The sequence below is a fragment of the Plectropomus leopardus genome, chromosome 14 (assembly GCF_026936395.1).
Source record: "Plectropomus leopardus strain MGB_pleo_1.0 chromosome 14, ASM2693639v1, whole genome shotgun sequence".
NCBI classification, from domain to species: domain Eukaryota; kingdom Metazoa; phylum Chordata; class Actinopteri; order Perciformes; family Serranidae; genus Plectropomus; species Plectropomus leopardus.
Window position 1 is genome coordinate 32190912 of NC_142189.1, and position 18972 is coordinate 32209883.

At 38.6% G+C, this 18972-nt stretch overlaps 1 protein-coding gene across 3 annotated transcripts in view; it reads left to right on the forward strand.

Moving 5' to 3' along the window:
• The window catches only part of rragd (ras-related GTP binding D), a 46501-nt gene that overhangs the window by 10320 nt on the left and 17209 nt on the right, over window positions 1–18972 (forward strand). For 2 of the 3 annotated variants that reach the window (XM_088087600.1, XM_042501177.2), the window contains exon 5: window positions 5165–5307. In XM_088087600.1, the coding sequence (XP_087943726.1) occupies window positions 5165–5307 (143 nt within the window). Of the gene's footprint in view, window positions 1–5164; window positions 5308–7825; window positions 7980–18972 lie in introns of those variants that run through there. The other variant, XM_088087601.1, reaches the window with a different exon arrangement.

Consider the following 18972-nt stretch of genomic DNA (forward strand, 5'->3'; position numbering starts at 1 on the left):
TCAAAATATCACTGACTGCAGTGCATAACTGTATTGCTTTAAAAAAAAGAAGCCACATTTATGTTTCAAGCAGGGCTTCAAATACCTTTTGACGTACATGCACTGGTCCATGAAACTTTTCATATTACATCCACTTGCTCAAAATTATAAATACTTAACTTTTTTCATATTTACAAAGGGAAAACAAGAAATATATAAATAAAGAGAGACTGATGAATAAAATAATCAATAAAATGAAAAGTAGATAGCATAGAAAGTAAGTACAGAGGGCAATCAATTGAAAAAAAACTAAAATAATACAGAAATATATTAAAACAAATATAAATGTATTTTACATTTTGTCAATTAATTATTCAATAAATAAATATTTATTTATTTTAAATTTAATTTTAGTTAGATTTAATGGAATATGTATTAATTTATTTTATTTTGGATTTCGGAAGCTTTTGTCCACCATCACTATAGTTTTCAGATGTCTTGTTTTGTCCAATCAACTGTCCAACACCCACATATGCAGAACCTATGCATGGCACCTCCATATTTAATATGAAATGAATGAATATAATATGTGCAAAATATGTTTCTTTGGTAAACTGCTTTGATTGATTGATTCATTTGATTGATTAGATTTTAATTGAAACGTTTATTTTTAATATGCAATGAACCAAGCAATAAAAATAAAAAAAAAAGAATTGAGAAAAAAATGGCACAAAAGCATAGTGAAGCAAAATAAAAAGAAACATAAGGAAAGACATACATATTGGAAAGGGAGTGAGAAGAAGTAAAACTTATTTGCTTCCAACCCCCTCTCCATAAATAAATGAATAACATTAACAAGATTCCTCAAAGCTTCGACAATGACATATTGGTGTTGCCATTAAAGCTAATTTGAATTTGAAAGAAAATACATCAAAGAATAAATAGATTGATTTAAAAATATAAAAATTAATGTTAAAATGAATAAAATACAAGACTTTAAAGGGAAGTAAATAAATACAGGAATTAATACAAGGTTAAATAAATACAGAAGCAATTTAAAACAACAATAAATATTTCACATTTTATCAGTTTATTAATGCCTACATTTATTATTTTAATATTATTATTTTTGTTTAGTTAATGGCATATTAATGTTTTAATATGCCATTAACTAGAGTCATTAACTACAGTCCAAAACCCAAAAGTATGCAGTTAATTATCATGTATGGCAATGAAAATTTACTAATCCACAAATTTGAGAAGCTGGAATCAGCAAATTTGGCATTTTTGCCCAAGAAATCTAAGATGATCATTCTTTTATCAATTTTTGACATGTTTTCTGACGGATTGTTAGATATATCAAATTAATCAAATTTTTGCAAGTAGACCTGGAATACTGGAAAACAAATATGGACCCTTCATAATGTATTAAGTTGCCCTGTACATACAAGTTGCTTCAATATGTTTCAGAGCTGAAAGGTTCTGCCAACAAACTGTAGGTTTTGCTTTTATTCATTATGATGCTTGACACAATTTATAGTTCAGAGTTGAAGTGTTAATTAAATCTTCAGCTTTTGAAGGCTGTACGTTCGCTGATATTATTCAGTCACATCTCCCACGCCTACTGTGAGCATTGTCGAAGCTGTCGTATTTAACATTTTAAACTTGACATTTAAATGTTTTAAACGTTGCATGGTGTTATGACAGGCTGAAAAATGAGAGATTTTATCTTTCTAATTGAATATGGACCCTTTAAAACAACAGTAGATATTTTAGTCTTTCCTCAAGGTAAATTTAATTAAAAAAGCAGTGAATTAAGATGCGGTAATTAATCAAATAAAGATTTTCCCTTCGGTGATCTTCTGTTACCTTTAAACCCACCTAGAGCAAGTAAGGCTGCTGTCTTTGAGTATTTCTCCCTCTATAACTATGTGCTGTTGATGCACAAAGGTCCAGATCTCTATTTAAGACTCTCTTTAATGTTGATTTTCTGTGTGATAGCTGTAAGGGAAAATGTTGAAATGAACTGAAAGCTGACGTGAAGATGACGTGAAATTTGTTTTTATTGGAATTTGATGTTGTACTTCTACAAAATTCTAAAGTCAAACTTAATGCTTTGGAGCATTTTGTAATGACGAACTAACAACAAAATGAGTAATAAATAGTGGTTCTTTCTTTAAAGTATATACACATTTGGTTTCATGCAATTTTACTTTTTTGGTATTATTGAGAAATGTGATCAATATTCAGATAAATGTTTTGTTAATGATTTCAGCCATGTTGCTCAGTTTGGACACAGGCAACATGACAACTGCAGCAACAAAAGATGAAATAAGCTGACATTGTGAAGCTGCATTAGCTTTCTAACTGATGTCCTCTCCAGATCGTTCTCATTCCAAACTCGTCAAATACAGCTGTTTGGTCAATGATATCAGCATCAGACATAGATGCAAAAAGCACCCTATGCAGCTGCATGATTTGCTGGCAGACGGTGTTAATTAGAATCAGTGCAGGTAACGATTTAATAAAAGAAACTGGAAAGTCCCTACAGGCTTCCTGCCAAACCATGGTGTTGTCTTTCTTTCTAAACCTAACCACGTGCTTTTGTTGCACAAGGAAATAATGTGAATATGAGGTGTTGCTCTGACATTGTACATTTATTTTAAAAAGGACTGTCTGCATGTAATGAGCAGAAGCTGTATCTAATTAACTTCTTTCTGTGTTTTTGAAAGAAAAAAAGCCATGTATGTACCGGTTTCAAAGGGTTAACCTGCTTGCATGTATCTTCTTAAATCTTGAAAGTTTGGTTCAGGTATGATTTTTTACTGTTTATCCTCTTAACACACAAATAAGCCTTGAAAATAAATAAGTGTGAGAAAGAAAGGGGATTTTGTTATCGCAACAATGAACGCAAATTCAGCCATTAGCTGTGAATTCTGCGCAGCATTGCAATTTTGTCCAGTCACTGCAACTGAACTGTAAATGTGACTATTTGAAATGGGAAAACCTAATTTTATTGTAGAGCTATGTGAAGTGTATTAATTCACTCACTCTCTCTGTTTATCATGAGATTACTGCTGTGGGGTATGAACTCTGTAATTATGAGAAAAAAAAGCCCGAAAGCAAATTTTCTGTGGCCTCTTTGATCATCATTTTTGATGATGCTTTTATCCAAACAATCATTTTAGCAACTTTTTGCCAACTCTCTCAGCATTAGTCGCCAGTGTACTCTATTTTGTTAATGTGCGCAAAGCAGCCTAGTTTACTTATTTGGAACCTTTTCATTACTCCCTCCATGTTAGCTCTATTACCTAGATTAACAGCCTTAACATTACCTCTTGTGCCATGTACATTTAAAGTATCACCTACAGTGAAAGGTTTAAAAATCATCTAAACTCAGGGTTCACTTACTGTCCACTTACTCTTATTGTCCTGTGGAGCAAATGTTTTTTGAGGGTTATTACTGAGGTACACTTAAATGTTATTCCCCTGGTAAATCTATTTATAACAATTTACTTTGCAGACATTTTTCAGATCTGACAATTTCAATTTGTTCACATTGTTCTTTGTAGGAACAGTTGGGTACGCTGTCACTTGAGAGACGCTGGTATTTACGACTCGTCTCTCTGGAATAAATTAGAATGCCATTACAAGAGCAAAGCAATTTTATACTTAAAAAGTACTCATCTTAAGCACACTGTGATATTAAAATAAAGTGATGGAAAAACAAAACAGGCGACAACTTTCAAAATTTGTTCTTAATGTGTTTAGTTTAGCTGACTGGAGCTGGACATTGTGTTCCTTCGTAAATCTGCATATATTATAACAGAAGTAAAAATATTTGTAGTTTCCCATAATTTAATATTTGCAGTTTATTTTAACTGTCAGATTTAATTTTTCAGATCATTCATTGCCAGACATACTATTTTTGCTATATAAAAATTGCCAGTCTTGATAGAGCCTTTATAAGTTCTAAAAGTTTAAAGTGAATATTAATAGGGCCTGGACATCCGGGAGGATTGGCAATGAGTAGGTTGCTGCCTGAAGTTTGAAAAATTTAGCTTGACTTTTTTTTAAACTTTCATTTAAAAAATCTTGAATATATGGTATGTTATGATATTTTTATAAATTGGTGCATGACTTCATATAGCAACATCTGCACGCTTAGGTCTGTAAACATTGATTGATCTTCATCACACCTTTTTTTGCAGATGGGATTCGTATGCATGATTGATATACAAAGTAAATTAAAAAAACTGATATCTGATCAAAATTCACCTAAATTTCTCATTTTACACAAGTGTCACTTTTTGGGTAACAGTTTATCTGTTTTATGCATTGAGTGGGATATGAAATATCCATAAAATATGTCTCTTTGTCAGGGGTCGTCAGTTCACTCAATCGGCGGGTACCCCTCAAAAAAGAAACACATCAATTTCAAGAAAAAAAAAACAACAAAAAAATCCCATTTATTGCAAAAAAGTTTTTATGCTCACATGAGGTGGGATTTAGACACTTGCCATATTTTGCAAAACTGCAATGGAAACACTTTTTTGGCTTTTCTAGGTCACATGATGCTATGGCTATGTGCTTATCAGTAGGAACTGGCTCCCTCATGATGCAGCAGGAGCTACGAGAGCTGTTATTGCATCACATAACTCTTCAAAGGTTGAGTGGATCATCCGGAAGTTTTGAATCCACAATTTCTCTATGAAATCCTGAACTATCACCTCCCAGAAATCCCTCATACGTGGCTGCCTCGCTTGCCTTTCCATTATTGCTCCATAACACGCCTATGCATCATCTGCAATTGGAAATAATGATAGCTAGTGAGGTGGCTGCAATAGAAATAAAGCTGCTAATGTTTTGAACATCTATCACCATGTTTATTGGAATGTTATCACCGGAGAAGTCGCAGAACATCACTCAGTGGAAACTCAGTCATCTCACAATTGTGTTTTATCGACATTTTGAAAATATCGCTTTAGTTTTGTGCAAATCTTTGATGGAAACCCACCTAGTGATAGAAAAGGGGTCCCTCAAGAAAAAAGGTTGGGAACCACTATTGTAGAGATAATCTTTGCCTCATCTTGGTTATGTGAAGCTCTTAATGGCCACTAGAGCTCATTTGTTGTAATAGAAGTGGTTTGCAGTGAGTGATGCTCGTCTTTGTCTCTGTTTTCAGAACTCAGGTATTGAGAAGGCCTTCCTGTTCGATGTGGTCAGTAAGATTTACATCGCCACAGACAGCAGTCCAGTGGATATGCAGACCTATGAACTGTGCTGTGACATGATCGATGTGGTCATTGACATCTCCTGCATCTATGGGTAAGCCAAGAGACACTCTCTGCAAACCATTTTAAAGTTCTGGAATGTCACAAAACATTGTTGCAGATACTTTAGAAATAGTCTTTCAAGAATTGATTCATTTTGGGTGTTAACAGTATTAATGCTGGTCATATATATGTCTCCATGACAACGATAGCTGTGGCTGGAGGAATGATCTTTTTGGGGTGGTCATGCATATGTCTGTTCATCCCATTTCTGTGAATGCAATATCTCAAGAAGGGGTTGAGAGATTTTTTTTTAAATTGGCACAGATGTCCACTCAAGGATAAACTGCTTAGATTTTGGTACTCAAAGTTCAATTTTGACCTTGCATCCTTCTCATTCTTGTGAACTTGATATCTCAGAAAACACCTTGGTGATTTTTTAAAAAATTTGCCACAAATGTCCACTTTGTCTGAACGATGAACTGATAACAATTTGAAGGTCAAGGTCAATGTGACTTTGCGTTAACACAATCTCTGAGAAAGGCTTTGAAGGACTTTGCTCAAATTCGGCACAAAACATTTAAAGGTCACTGTCACCTTATTAAACATGCTAGTGGCTGTAACTCAAGAATTCATATTCTAAATTTTCACAGAAATGTTTATAAAGACATAACAATGAAGTGATTACATTTTATACCCAAGAGGCCAAAGGTCAACGGTGACATCATAATGTTCTGCAAAAACACTTCTTTGGCTATTACTGAATTTCATATCTCAACAGAGGAGACATTTAGTCAGATGCTGAATTGGTGACATGAATCTGTAAAGTGTGCTGATTGTAGAGATCTTCTGTGTATGAAGCATCCATGTTTTCACAGACTAGACTGCATATAAGCTGTATGTGAAACATCACTGGTTTTTGGAGGCATACATCTGTGAGGCAGTAATTCTAGTTTTGCTTTCATCTGAAGATGAAAATAAATAAATTCTTTTAGTACAACACATGCTGTGTAATATTCCAACAATAATTTACCAGCTGAAAAAAAAATACAGTATGTACTCTGTTATACCACCTGCTATAAGGCTATGCGATACATTAGACACGTGTTTGAGAGATGTTAGAGAGTTGTTGATTTTAACTTCCCTTTGAATTTAATTGACAAACAAGGTTTATCAATCAGTTTTCTAAATTATCTGATGTGAATGCACCATTGACACTCTTTTTAGTTTCCATGGTTGTATAGTTTCGCTTTTATATTTTAAGATCAAAGGAGAGTGAACACTGTACTTCATCAGGTGAACACTAACATGACTCCAAATAAAGGGCACTGCCACACTGGTCATTTAAAACACACTTATGACACACATACACTTCACTGGTTGCTGGTTGTAGTAGTTAACAGAGCAATACAGAGAAAGAAAAGAAGAGATAAGTGTTTGTATATCAGAAAGAAACACCCTTTTTTTAAATTCCTGCAACAATATTGCTGAAGTGGAATTCATTCATCTCTCCCTCCTCCTCCTCCTACTGATGTGACAACAAGTTCAGGCGAGTTCAGCCCTGACGACATGTAGCCAAAGGGATTTGATATGGAAATGGTGGTTCACTGAAGCTGTGTTATGAAAACTCACTGCCTTTTCATACAGCGGGTTCAACTACATGTCGCCACTGATGAGGTTGCACCTCTGACACACACCATACCCACGAGGAAATGTAGCTCAAAGCTTGTTTGCACACTGATGCATACTTCGAGGAACAGTGAGGGAGGTGTTTGTGGAGTCCAGACTCAAACCTACGTAGCTCTGTATCAGGCTAAACTCTAAGGCCGCCCCTTTTTTAGCAGACCAATAAATTGTGAGGATTTGATTGCTACTGTACACCACTCAAATATTCCATTTTTAAAAATTCATATTTTGATGATATCCCTTGTATCGCCAAAAAAAAGACAGCAAAGGGTCAGTAAGAGCAAGTGACATAGATACAATTATTTATGATGCAATTTTAGTACATTTGGTGATAAAATGGTAATGTCATGAGTATGCTGAAATGCGGAACATAAGAGGCAGACAGGTGTACAAATGAAAAGTGAGCTTTAATGCTGATGAAAATATTAAAAAAAACCAAGCAGGTAACCAAAACACAAAAGTACAAATGAAGCACAAATCAATAACTAAACTGAAAGCAACCAGGATCACAAGGAAGAACACAGGGGAAAAGACAGGAGCAAACACAATGGGGACAACAGAGAGGATCACAGACAAACTGACATGAACAAAGAGACACACAGGTATAAATACACAGAAAGAGCTAATCAGGAGAACGAGACACAGCTGGGGAGGAGGACTCAGGGAAAAGGAGGGGCACACAGGGATTGGCTAACAATCAAAGGTTTAATAAAAATCAGGAGGGAAACAAACCACGGCTGTGGCTGAATACCCCTTTTTGCTTAGGAAGGTTCCCAACTGAGTGAAATGACCCGGAAGTATCTGAGCGGCTGCCATGATAAAAGCTGTTTGAGTTTCCTTAATATTAAGGAAAGGTGCATCAATGCCTCCTTTATAATCTCTTTCAGCATAGGATACACTGGACCATCCTTTCCTGAAGGAAAGAAAGTAATTGCAACCCACAATTCCTTGCGCCGGCAACATTTAAAGTGAAGCACCACCTCAGCCGCTCTGGGAAATCAACTATACATACATGGCAATAAATATGAGGGGAAAGAGAGTGAGTGTGAGCAACCATCTTCTGTGACACTATTACATTTCTCTTCTGTGACTGGGAGCCTTCATTACCTTTTATTTTCACAGAGTTGTCCCTTTTTAATGTGCATGAAACAAAAGGTGAGTACGCATAGAGCAAATTAGGCCTAATTAAGATAATAACAATGACAACAATAATAATATTAATAATAATCATAATCATTTGCTTCCTTCTTAAAGAGTATTAATATTATATTACTGCCGAGTGTTAATTTCGTACCTTGCTTGCAACCCAATCCCCAGAATAAATGTGACATTGTCATTTGTGCAGACCACAGATACACTACATTTTATTTCAACATTAATGTATGGTTGACACAAAAACTACTTGGTTATGGTTAGGAAAAGATCATATTTTGACTTAAATACTATTTTTGCAACAAAAGCAGCAGGTGCTCTGTTAAAAACAAAACAAAAAAGAAATTCCACCTTCCATTGACAAAGCCAGCACATATACGGAAATGTAACATATTCATGATTTGCAGAAACATTCAATGCCAGCATTATTCTTATGTTATGTTTTTTTTTTTTTTTATAATTTGAATATTTTATATGAAAAACAACCATGAAATATTAATGAAATGCACATTTTAAATATCTAAATTTTATGACTTTCAATTAATGTTATCATCATTGGCCTCCAGTATCAGTTAAAATCTACTTGTTAGTCTTGTGGGCTGAAAAAATGTCTGAAAACACCTTGATGGTCTTAACATGTAGGGGTCAGACAGATGGATAAAAGACAGCTGAATAATGCTGCACAGGAATTTTCATAAGGCCTACGTAGAAACCTCTTTGCACTGATTTTTCGGGTGCTCCACTCTCCTTAACCCCATTCGACTGAAACGTTTTCAGGGACCAAAGACAATTTATATTATTTTTGGTTGAACTATTCCTTTAACATCACATGCCAGCAGGAATCTCTCTGCTTATGTGCACAGAATGAAAACAAAAATGAGAGTGGGGGTTCCTCTTTGAAACAGGGTCTGACCTCATGTTTGTATTGAAACACTTGTCAGATGCTGTAACTTGAAACATTTCTGTTTATCTGAGCTTAACCTTGTCCAAAGTAAGCTTAACTTCTGAGCTTTGTTTGGCCCGGCGGAAGTGGCAGCAACACAAACTTTGGCCCCATTCTCAAAACTGTCATCATTTTTATCCCACTGCAGCTTGCAGTGTTGTTACTAAAGCTCAGAGTTGTTGAAATTCTATTTATTTCTTAAACCAAAGAAAAGGCACAAAATACATCCACACTTTGAGAGCACTCACAGTGACACACCAGGCAGTCTGCAAGAGAAGAGCACATGAATCAGATCTCTCACCATCACAGTTGTTTGCATTAATAATTACTGTTAGGGATTTTGATAATTAGCCATTTAGTCATAAACATACATTAAGAATAGTGACCATTAGTATTACCAGTTAAACATAGAAATACATGGCTGACACTACAGGAGAGAGATGATGAGACAACTACGCCCCTCACCAAGCTAATGCCATACATACCATCAAAATGGTTTAACATCTGTCCGGTTAGCACAAGCTAACACAGCGTCAGCTGCAAACATCAGAAACAGAGCTGTGAAACAGTCCAAACAAACTCACCAACCTGACTCTGTTATTAAACCCATCAGGTAGCTGTGTGTTGTTCACAGTTAGCCCTGTCACTGGGTGCAGTGCGGTGTGTTGTTCACAGTTACCCCTGTCACTGGTGCAGGGTGGTTTACAGTGTGTGGTCACAGTTAGCCCTTTCACTGGATGCAGGGTGGTTAGCGGTTTGTTGTTCACAGTTAGCCCTGTCACTGGGTGCAGGGTGGGCAGACTCTTAACATCCCTGGTGCGGAGCACAGCAGTAGTAGCATTATTATGAAAGAGAAAGAGAGAGTGACACATGGGCAAGGAGATGCTGAGTAAAGCAATACACTATATGCAGCTCTACAATTGCAATAAGCAATAAGCTGAACTGTTTGTTTGTTTGGAATTTGACACTGTTCACACACCATCAGTTCACTCACCAGTGTCGTTTGACCTGTATGAAATGTCAACAGTCAGTCATCAGTCAAAAATTAGGGGTAATGTCATGTTTTCATCCCAAGCCGTCACATCTTGCTGCTTTGCAGTAGAATTCCATGTCTACACTAAGGCTCTAGGTATCCTTCTGTGTCTGCTCTTTACATTCCGGGATGGCACTGCGGTGATATCAACACAAGCACGTGGTAGGATTATGTTGTATGTGATTATGTTTACGCAACACAAGCACATGGCAGCCAACGCTGGGGTGTCATCAAAAGCACATGCTGGCACGTGGGGTTAGGATCATGCAACCAGGGCATCTGGGGTTAGGAGTAGGCAAAAGAGGCACATGGTAAGGTGTAGAAAAACATCACATTCAGACAGTAGGCAAACACTGGACTCGCCCATGAAAGTGTGGGGTTTGTTTGATCTATCACCCTCCTTCCTGCCTGCCTGCACTATAGGGACCTTTATGCTCTTTATATTATGTTTTTATTGGCCACACTCTCAAATGACACGGCCCGTCCATGTCTCATTGCTGGCATGGCAGGTACTGTCTGGCGGCTTATAATAGCACCGCAAATGGTTCCGAAAGGAGACTTTTGGCATTGGGATCTTATGCCACAATCACTGCAAAAGCAGCAGTATTTCACAACTTCGCAATATGAACAGCCTTGATACATCAATATTCATGTTAAATGGCCTCGTGTAAGTTGCACAATAGATCTGCCATTCATTCTTTTAACAACATGGACAAGTTTCACACCAGAATCAGTGTGAGAGGTTTCAGCAAGGTCTCACCTGAATAATGGATGTGAAGTGTTTGGGAACTGTAAGAAGTTTCTCAACTCAATAAACCTTGACATCTGTCTGGTGTATTGTTCTTTCTCACCATTAACAGCAAGTAGCCTCTATAGAAGCCATATATGATTAGCTTAAAGCCTTGAAAGAGATGTACTGTAACAACCTTACAGTGTCATTTATTGCAGGAGCTACAGACGTTATACTGAGGCCAGATCTGATGGGATAATTCATTAATGACCACAGTCAAACTGATTTCATCACTGTAGTTCGTAAATCAGAAAAAGAAGAAGAAAAGCTTGTACTTTAAAACAGCCAACATATCAGGAACTGACTTTTTTTTTAGATCATTGTATAAGTAGTGAAAGGATTTTATGTGTGCAAAGCACTAGAGAATTTTTCTACGCTTATGTAGGAGCATGTAATAAATCACTTCTTCTCAAACTTCACAAATGAGTGAACTTGGCGAGATGTGTAAGGAGAAATTATAGCCTCGGAGGCATGAACATAGGGTATGACACTAAAAGAGAAATGTTCAGTATAAACTAAGTTACAAAATATCAATCAATATCAATGTATTTATACTGTATTGTGTATGAAAAAAAGAAGATTGAAGAAGAAAACTGAAAAGACACAACTTGTACTTACTTATATCAAGAATTTTAGAAAGTGCTGAAGTGTGTAGATAGAGTATTACACTTTATCAAATATACACTGACCAGCCACAACATTAAAAGCACTGACAGGTAAAAATTACCAACACTGATCCCACCTTTGTGATGCAAAGTGCTGCTGGGAAACCTTTGGTTACTGATGGCATACATCCCCTCATGGCAACTGTTCTCCTCAATGGCAGAGGCACATCATTGAGACCCTTTATGATTTCAGTGTTTGCTGTAAATGTATTGATAAATCATTCAGTAACACTTTTAGTGCCTTAAAACTGAAAACATTTTTTGCGGCCACTATTGTGACCGATGGGATTAACAACAATTATCTGTGTGTCTCACAGTTCTGTTTTGATCTTTGCCACTGCCGTGCACCTGATACTTTCACTGTTAAAGATTTGGAGTTCTGTGCACTGCAAAAACTGCTCAGGAGTGGCCTGAGGAACGTGATTAAGAGTTTAAGGCCTCCAACTTCCTCAGATCTCATCTGTGGGACGTTCCCTGCCTGCTACCCAAACTTGCAACCCCCAGGACATGTCAAAGGATCATTTGCTACTACCAGACACCACAGGATACCCCTAGAGGTCCTGTTTACATGCCTTGACCAGGCAGGCCCCACAAATTAGATCAGACTTGGCTTTGTCGGGGCATGGACACAGGACTTCATGGGTACCTGGAGGTCGCAACAGGTGATCAAGTAGATTGAGACAATGTTTGACAGGACCTTAGGTGAGCATAACGTTGAATTGTAACAATATTAGTTAGTTAGTTGTTAGTCATTCCACCTATCAGTTTTTTGATGTTGGGGCTGATCTGTTTAATAGCTATTCCAGTTTCTACATTTGATAACATATAAGGTTGTGTTTTAAGGTACAAGTTAGATTTATTAATTATAATTCATCCATGATCCTGCTACATCTTTGGAGTTGAAGGATGAGTTGATTAAAATCTGCTATGAAAATTCCATCTGGTTGCTCAGGCATGTTGCTGCTGATGGTATCATTCAATTCCTGCAGTGCATTTTTTGAATTTGCATCAGAGTCTTGTGTCCTTGTCTTGTGTGCGCAAATGTGAGCAGTCTCTGATCTCCCGTTGTTGAGTGAGCCTCAATCACATCTCATCCACTTTATTCTCTTGCAAGTGGACATTAGCCGGAAGAAGGCTTGGTAGAGGAACAGCTCTTGGTCCAAGTCAGGTCAGTCACACCCTGATGCCAGCTCTCCTCCCTCTCTTTGTCCGGCGCCTTTGGTTTCATTTCTCGCCTCTGGTCTGACTCGCAGCGGGGCATATGCTGTTGGTGGGGATCCTCTTGGGTTCGCTGCCTTCATTTCAAAGCCCACACAACTTTTCTCAATGTTGATAAGTGCTTCTCTATCGTAGAACAGTTATGCTTTAACAGAAGGGGCCATGGATATGGTAAAATAGAAAATTCTAGCAAAAAAGTAGCATGGATTTGAGGAGCTACTGGCTGCTGCATCTACATGCACTGCTGTCATCATAGCAATGATGATCACAACCTTAACATACAGGTGATGTCTCGACAAAATATCAAAAGCTTGCACAGATTTATGTGCACTGATGTCTGTGCTGGTCTACATATATATAGAAATTATTAAGATGTTAAAGCATCACTGCCTTGAGATGTGGCAAGAGATGCTGCAGTGGCTGAGCCCATTGTCCTTTTCAAGGTGAAGTATGCATGCTCATTCCGTGTCAAAGGAACAGAGTAAATTGGCATACTGGATATAACCGCAGTACAGAGCTGAATGTGAAGTGAAGCTCAAGGCACGCTCTCTGTGCCCCTGATCTCTCAGCAGATCCTCTCTGATCTGCTCACTATCCTCACTTCAATTATCACTCCAGCTGGGAGTTTAATTAGGTCCTAATCTAGATCTGTGAACAGCTTTCAACAGGGTGCAAAGTCACAAAACATTGTGCCATGTGTCATACCTGTATGATCAGGGTCAGATGACACCCCTAGCATATATCAGATGTGCCAAAAACAGGCCTTCAAAAGCAAATAGAGTGAATTTAGTTGGATGCCGCAGAGTCTTTCCTTCTCACCAGGAAGAGGTACTCAAAGTAGCTCTACAGGAAATGTCTTATTAATATATCTCTGTAAAGCCAAGATTTTGTGTCATAAAAGTCTGGATAATTTCATGCATTGGTAATAAGTATCTCTTTGCTCCTTATGAAATTGCAAAAGCAGAAGTAAAGGTGCTATTATGAGACAAAGAGTACTGTAGAATGATGTGCAAGTTGTAGGATTTTGACAAATATGTTGCATTTCTGGAACACTGACTTTAGAAAATGGAGCAGTGGGGTTTACATTTAAAAAAACAACTTGGCCCACTGTTATGACATGCACACACTGAAATATTTTACACCACTTTGTTCATACAGTACATGCCACAGATTTTTAAATTAGAACATTGTGAAACAACCTGAAGTGTAAGACAGAACTGGAGCCGTGCTACATGATCCCTCTGCTCTTTCTTCCTCCTTTTGTGATACTGTCAAAGAAAAGCAAGGTGATGTCTCTGAAATTAGTTTTTCTTGATATAAACAAGGTTGCAGTTTGAGAGAGAGAAGGAACTGGCAAAGAAAAAAGAGTGGCAGAGAGAGGAGGAGGAGTATGTGATGGAGAGTGACAGAGACTTTTGTATGAGCTGCTGTTCCAAATGAGATTGAAGGTACTATGACAGATATTTTCCAATGCAAAAAGAATCTTTAGATACAAGTATACCCCTAGAGTTTTTCTTGATTTCTTATTATCTGAGACGTCTAAATATAATATATGCTGCTGTACCCAACTTCCCACCTGCCCGTTCAAACTTTCAATCTTTACATGGAAATAAAATAATTTCGTACAGCCAAATCTTATATGACTGGCATTATTCTGAGTTGGGTACAGCTCTGGTTTATATATATATATATATATATATATATATATAATTATTTATTTGCTCTTTTTTGCCAAGGAGACAAAGAAATATATTTTTTGTTTTAAGTAATCAAGCTCTTTATTATTCTACCTTAGACTGAGCACAAATTCAATCATACATTAATGAAACAAAACCTTTAATTTAACCTTTTTCAAGAAAAAAACAACAAAAAAACCCTTTCTACTAAATATCATGATAAATCATGTATCCATCAAACAGCTATATTTATTCAAGTTTTTCACCAACAAATATATTTTAAAAGCTTATAATGTAATAAACCTTCCCCTAATACTAATTTTTACTACTCAATGCATTTTTACTGTACCTCAATGCAGCCTCCAACTGCTGTTAGTGTTAGTTACATCCAACAGCTAAAGTTAACAAGCTCTCCTGCTGTAATCAGGGAAGCACTAGGGTGTGTCCTCATCTGATATACCAATAGACAAGAGACTAATAACAGCCAACAAGGCGAATATGAACTGATGATGTTCAGTCGATAAATTGGTGCATCCCTACTTTCTATCATGCAAGCTAGTCTAACTAGCTTCTACTTGTTGAGCTGTGAAAAGTTGGAGAAGGAACTTTTAAATTCCTAATATTCAATAACTAACAATAGTTGGAAAACAAAAAATGCATCTTGTATCACATCCAGTCAGTAATGCGCCACAGAACATGACAGTGTGTCTGTTAGCAAAGCCAGCTCAGAGCTGTCAGCCAAACAATGCCATGTGAAACACCCACTCAGGCTGGAGGCTGAGAAATCTGTTTCCACAGATATGTCCAAAAACAGTTTTTAAGAAAGGGAAAAATATGCCCAGTAGATATAGTATTATTACAATTTCTATTTCATCACAAAAGGTAGGAGGAGGCTTCAGATTTTAGTTCGACCTTCAGGCTCCATATAAAATTCCCTCCTGCCCCCTTTATTTTGTTCTTTGGCTTTTAGTCTCATTGCTTTATTTCTGTCAGCTCCTGTGTGGAGGAATACATTCACCAGTCATGCACTCATGACATGTCAACTGATGCTGTCAGTTTAGACCAGAAAAAAGAAAGGGGTAACAGAAGTTTGGATGAGTAGTCCACATTGTACACTCTTTAACTTTGTCCCCTTAGTAACTCACTGATGACAATTTCGGATCTTGAGAAAATCCCACTTCTTAACCTTAGCCCCAGCTTCCTGTGGCAATGTCAAAGGCTTGCCAGTGTTTCTTTCTGAACAAGTCTTGTCGTCAGCTGAAAGCAGCATTGCATGAAAAGCCGTGATCAAGCCACAAAAGTCTCACATTCACTCGCATCTGTCATTATTTCACTTGTTTCCGAATCAAAGGCAGCAGTAAGAGGACAATATAGAGAGCACACTCTTTCCATTGGCTGACATTAATTAGCTTGTCTGAAAGAGGTATCTGTCACCAAATAAACTAAAGGAGTGTCAGGTTCCCAACTCCTGGCAGACAGAGCTCAGCACATTACGACTTTTAACAAAGCAAGCATTTTAAGAACATATTGTAAACACTTTGACATCATATACTTTGCATTTAGAGAAAAAAAAAAACAGCAAATAAACAAATCACAAATCACACAATCAAATAGAGAAACACAATCAAATACAGAGTCCAGGTTCTGTCTCTATCTGCTCCAGATCTTGTTGGCAGATATAATCCCAAAACAGATATACACACAGTTGTACTAAAACAAAATTGGGTGTCATATTGCATGGACGTGCCCATCCATACATTTGTAGGAGTGTAACATTAGCGCAGTTATAAATGCAACATGCAACCCTTGTAAACATGGGCACACACAACATATCAATTCTCATCAAGTTGTCACATGTTGCTGCTTTGCGGTGGATTTCCATGTCTACATACTACGCTCTAGGTTTCCCTCTGCTTCTGCTCTTTATGTTGTGGGATGCCGCTACCATGATGCCAACACAATCACATGGTTGGGTAACACTGCCCTTGGTCATGTTTAGGTAACAACTGCACATAGCAACCATCGCCAAGACGTCAACAAATGCACATGCTGACATGGATGCTTTGGAGTAGGTAACAAAGTCACGGATGGTTAGAAATTGAGGAATGAGGCAAATATTAATGTGTAGAAAAATACCCATCACATTTAGATGGGATGTGACCATCAGACTCCTGAATGAAAGCCCAGGGTTTGTCGGACCCATCCAGTGTCGCTCCGGCACTCCTTATATTATGTCATTATATGTTGTAATAATAATAATAAAAATGAAAAACAATTCCATGGGAGCTTGCCCCTAGAATTCCCTATGGCTATTGTGTCTTTGTCACCCTTTTCACCCCTAAAGAGTTTGCACCCCCGATGTGTGACATAGCTGTTTCCCGGGTGAAATTTGCTACAACGTGGTTAAAGATGGTAAATCATGGTTAGTTTCAGGCAACAAAACTGCTGGGTTAGATTTAGAAAAAAACATGGTTTGGGTTGGTAAGGTGTCGAAAAACAACCCCATTACATTTAGATGGGAAGCAAACATTGGACTCCTGCATGAAAAGTTAGGGGTTTATTTGATCCTTCCACAACCCCTCACACCCAGCTTTTAGGGGCCAACTTGCTCCTTTTATTATATTGTTACCAGCAGCCATTCACCCTGACACCCTCCAGTGGCGCCTCATGCAGACATGACAGGTTTCATCCATCCATCCATCCAACTATTTTCCTCCGCCCATTTGGGGTCGGATCGCGGGGGCAACAGCCTAAGCACGGAAGCCCAGACTTCCCTCTCCCCAGCCACTTCGTCCAGCTCTTCCCGAGGCGTTCCCAGGCCTGCTGAGAGACATAGTCTTTCCAGCATGTTCTGGGTCTTCCGCGGGGTCTCCTAACTGTGGGACGTGCCATGAACACCTCACCAGGGAGGCGTCCGGGAGCCACCTCATCTGGCTCTTCTCAACGCGGAGGAGTAGCGGCTCTACTCTGAGCTCCTCCCGGATGACCGAGCTTCTCACCCTATCTCTGAGGGAAAGCCCAGCCACCCTACGGAAGAAGCTCATTTCGGCCGCTTGTACCCGCAATCTTGTTCTTTCGGTCACTACCCAAAGCTCGTGACCATAGGTGAGGGTAGGAACAAAGATCGACGATAAATCGAGAGCTTTGCCCTTCAGTTCAGCTCCCTCTTCACCACGACAGATCGGTGCAGAGTCCGCATTACTGCAGAAGCTGCACCGATCCGCCTGTCGATCTCCTGCTCCATCCTTCCCCCACTCGTGAACAAGACCCCAAGGTACTTAAACTCCTCCACTTGGGGCAGGATCTCCTCCCCGATATGGACCCTTTTCCGGCTGAGAACCATGGCTTCGGATTTGGAGGTGCTGATTCTCATTACGGCCGCTTCACACTCGGCTGTGAACCAATCCAGTGAGAGCTGAAGGTCATGGCCTGATGAAGCCAATAGGACCACATCATCTGCGAAAAGCAGCGACCCAATCCTGAGGTCACCAAACAGATGACAGACAGGTTCTGTCCGGCCTTATTCTCAATTGATGCCGCCTATCCGTGTATCTTGCTACAGTGGCAGATGTCGACCGGTTGTCTTGCAACGTGTAATAACAATGAATAGTTCTGTCTGGCCTCATTCTCAGCTGACATCATCCAGCAGTGTATGATGGACATGAAAGGTCAGGATCTTATGCCAAAATCTCTGCAGCGGCAGTATTCAATGACTCCTGAAAGGGAATGGGCTCCTGGACAAAAGTCTGCTGGTTTGTTTGACCCGTCCATCTCACCTACCACCCTACGTTCTCTTCCTCATTGTTTATACTACGTCAGTTGCCTTGAGTGTTAAATATTGGTTTTACATTGGAGTTAGATAAAAGTCTGTACATCACATAGAAGGTGCCTTTTCACATAGAAGGTCGAAAATCACAAGCCGAGGGACATGACAAAGCATCTGCATCTGATGACCTTGGAATGAGAACAGGCTGCTCAGCCACTCTATGTCTAGGTCTATACATGTGTAGACAAGAAAGAAGCCCTGAATGGAAAGGGTTAAAGGTCAACACAATGTTTTGTGATGTTGGTAGGGAAGTCACAGGTAAGTGCGAAAGAACCATGCAAACCGAATTATGGAATGACTTAGCTGATCCCCGTTTGACCCATGTTTGTTGTCAAATTAATAGGTGTGTGTGTGTGTGTGTGTGTGTGTGTGTGTGTGAGTGAGTGAGTGATACACCTTAGGCATCCCAGCTGGGAGTTTTAACAGAAGTAGGCCACATTTGGCCTGAAGTGAGTGAATGTTTAACCCATCACAGCTGTGTTGGGGAATGTGTAGCCTAGAGCACCAACAGGACTCCTGCTAATTTCATCGTGGATAGAGGTGGATGCCAAATGTCTGTGGATTACGTCCTCTTTGTAAACATGCACCATTTAGTTAACCGTAACTCTACGCTTAAGTTACGCCCAATAATGTGCACACTCACCTGTGCCCTGGAATTGTTCCGCATTAACAAGTGTGGGAGTGTTGTCGGTACCAGCTGGACATGCTCACAGAAATCAGCAGATTGTTGT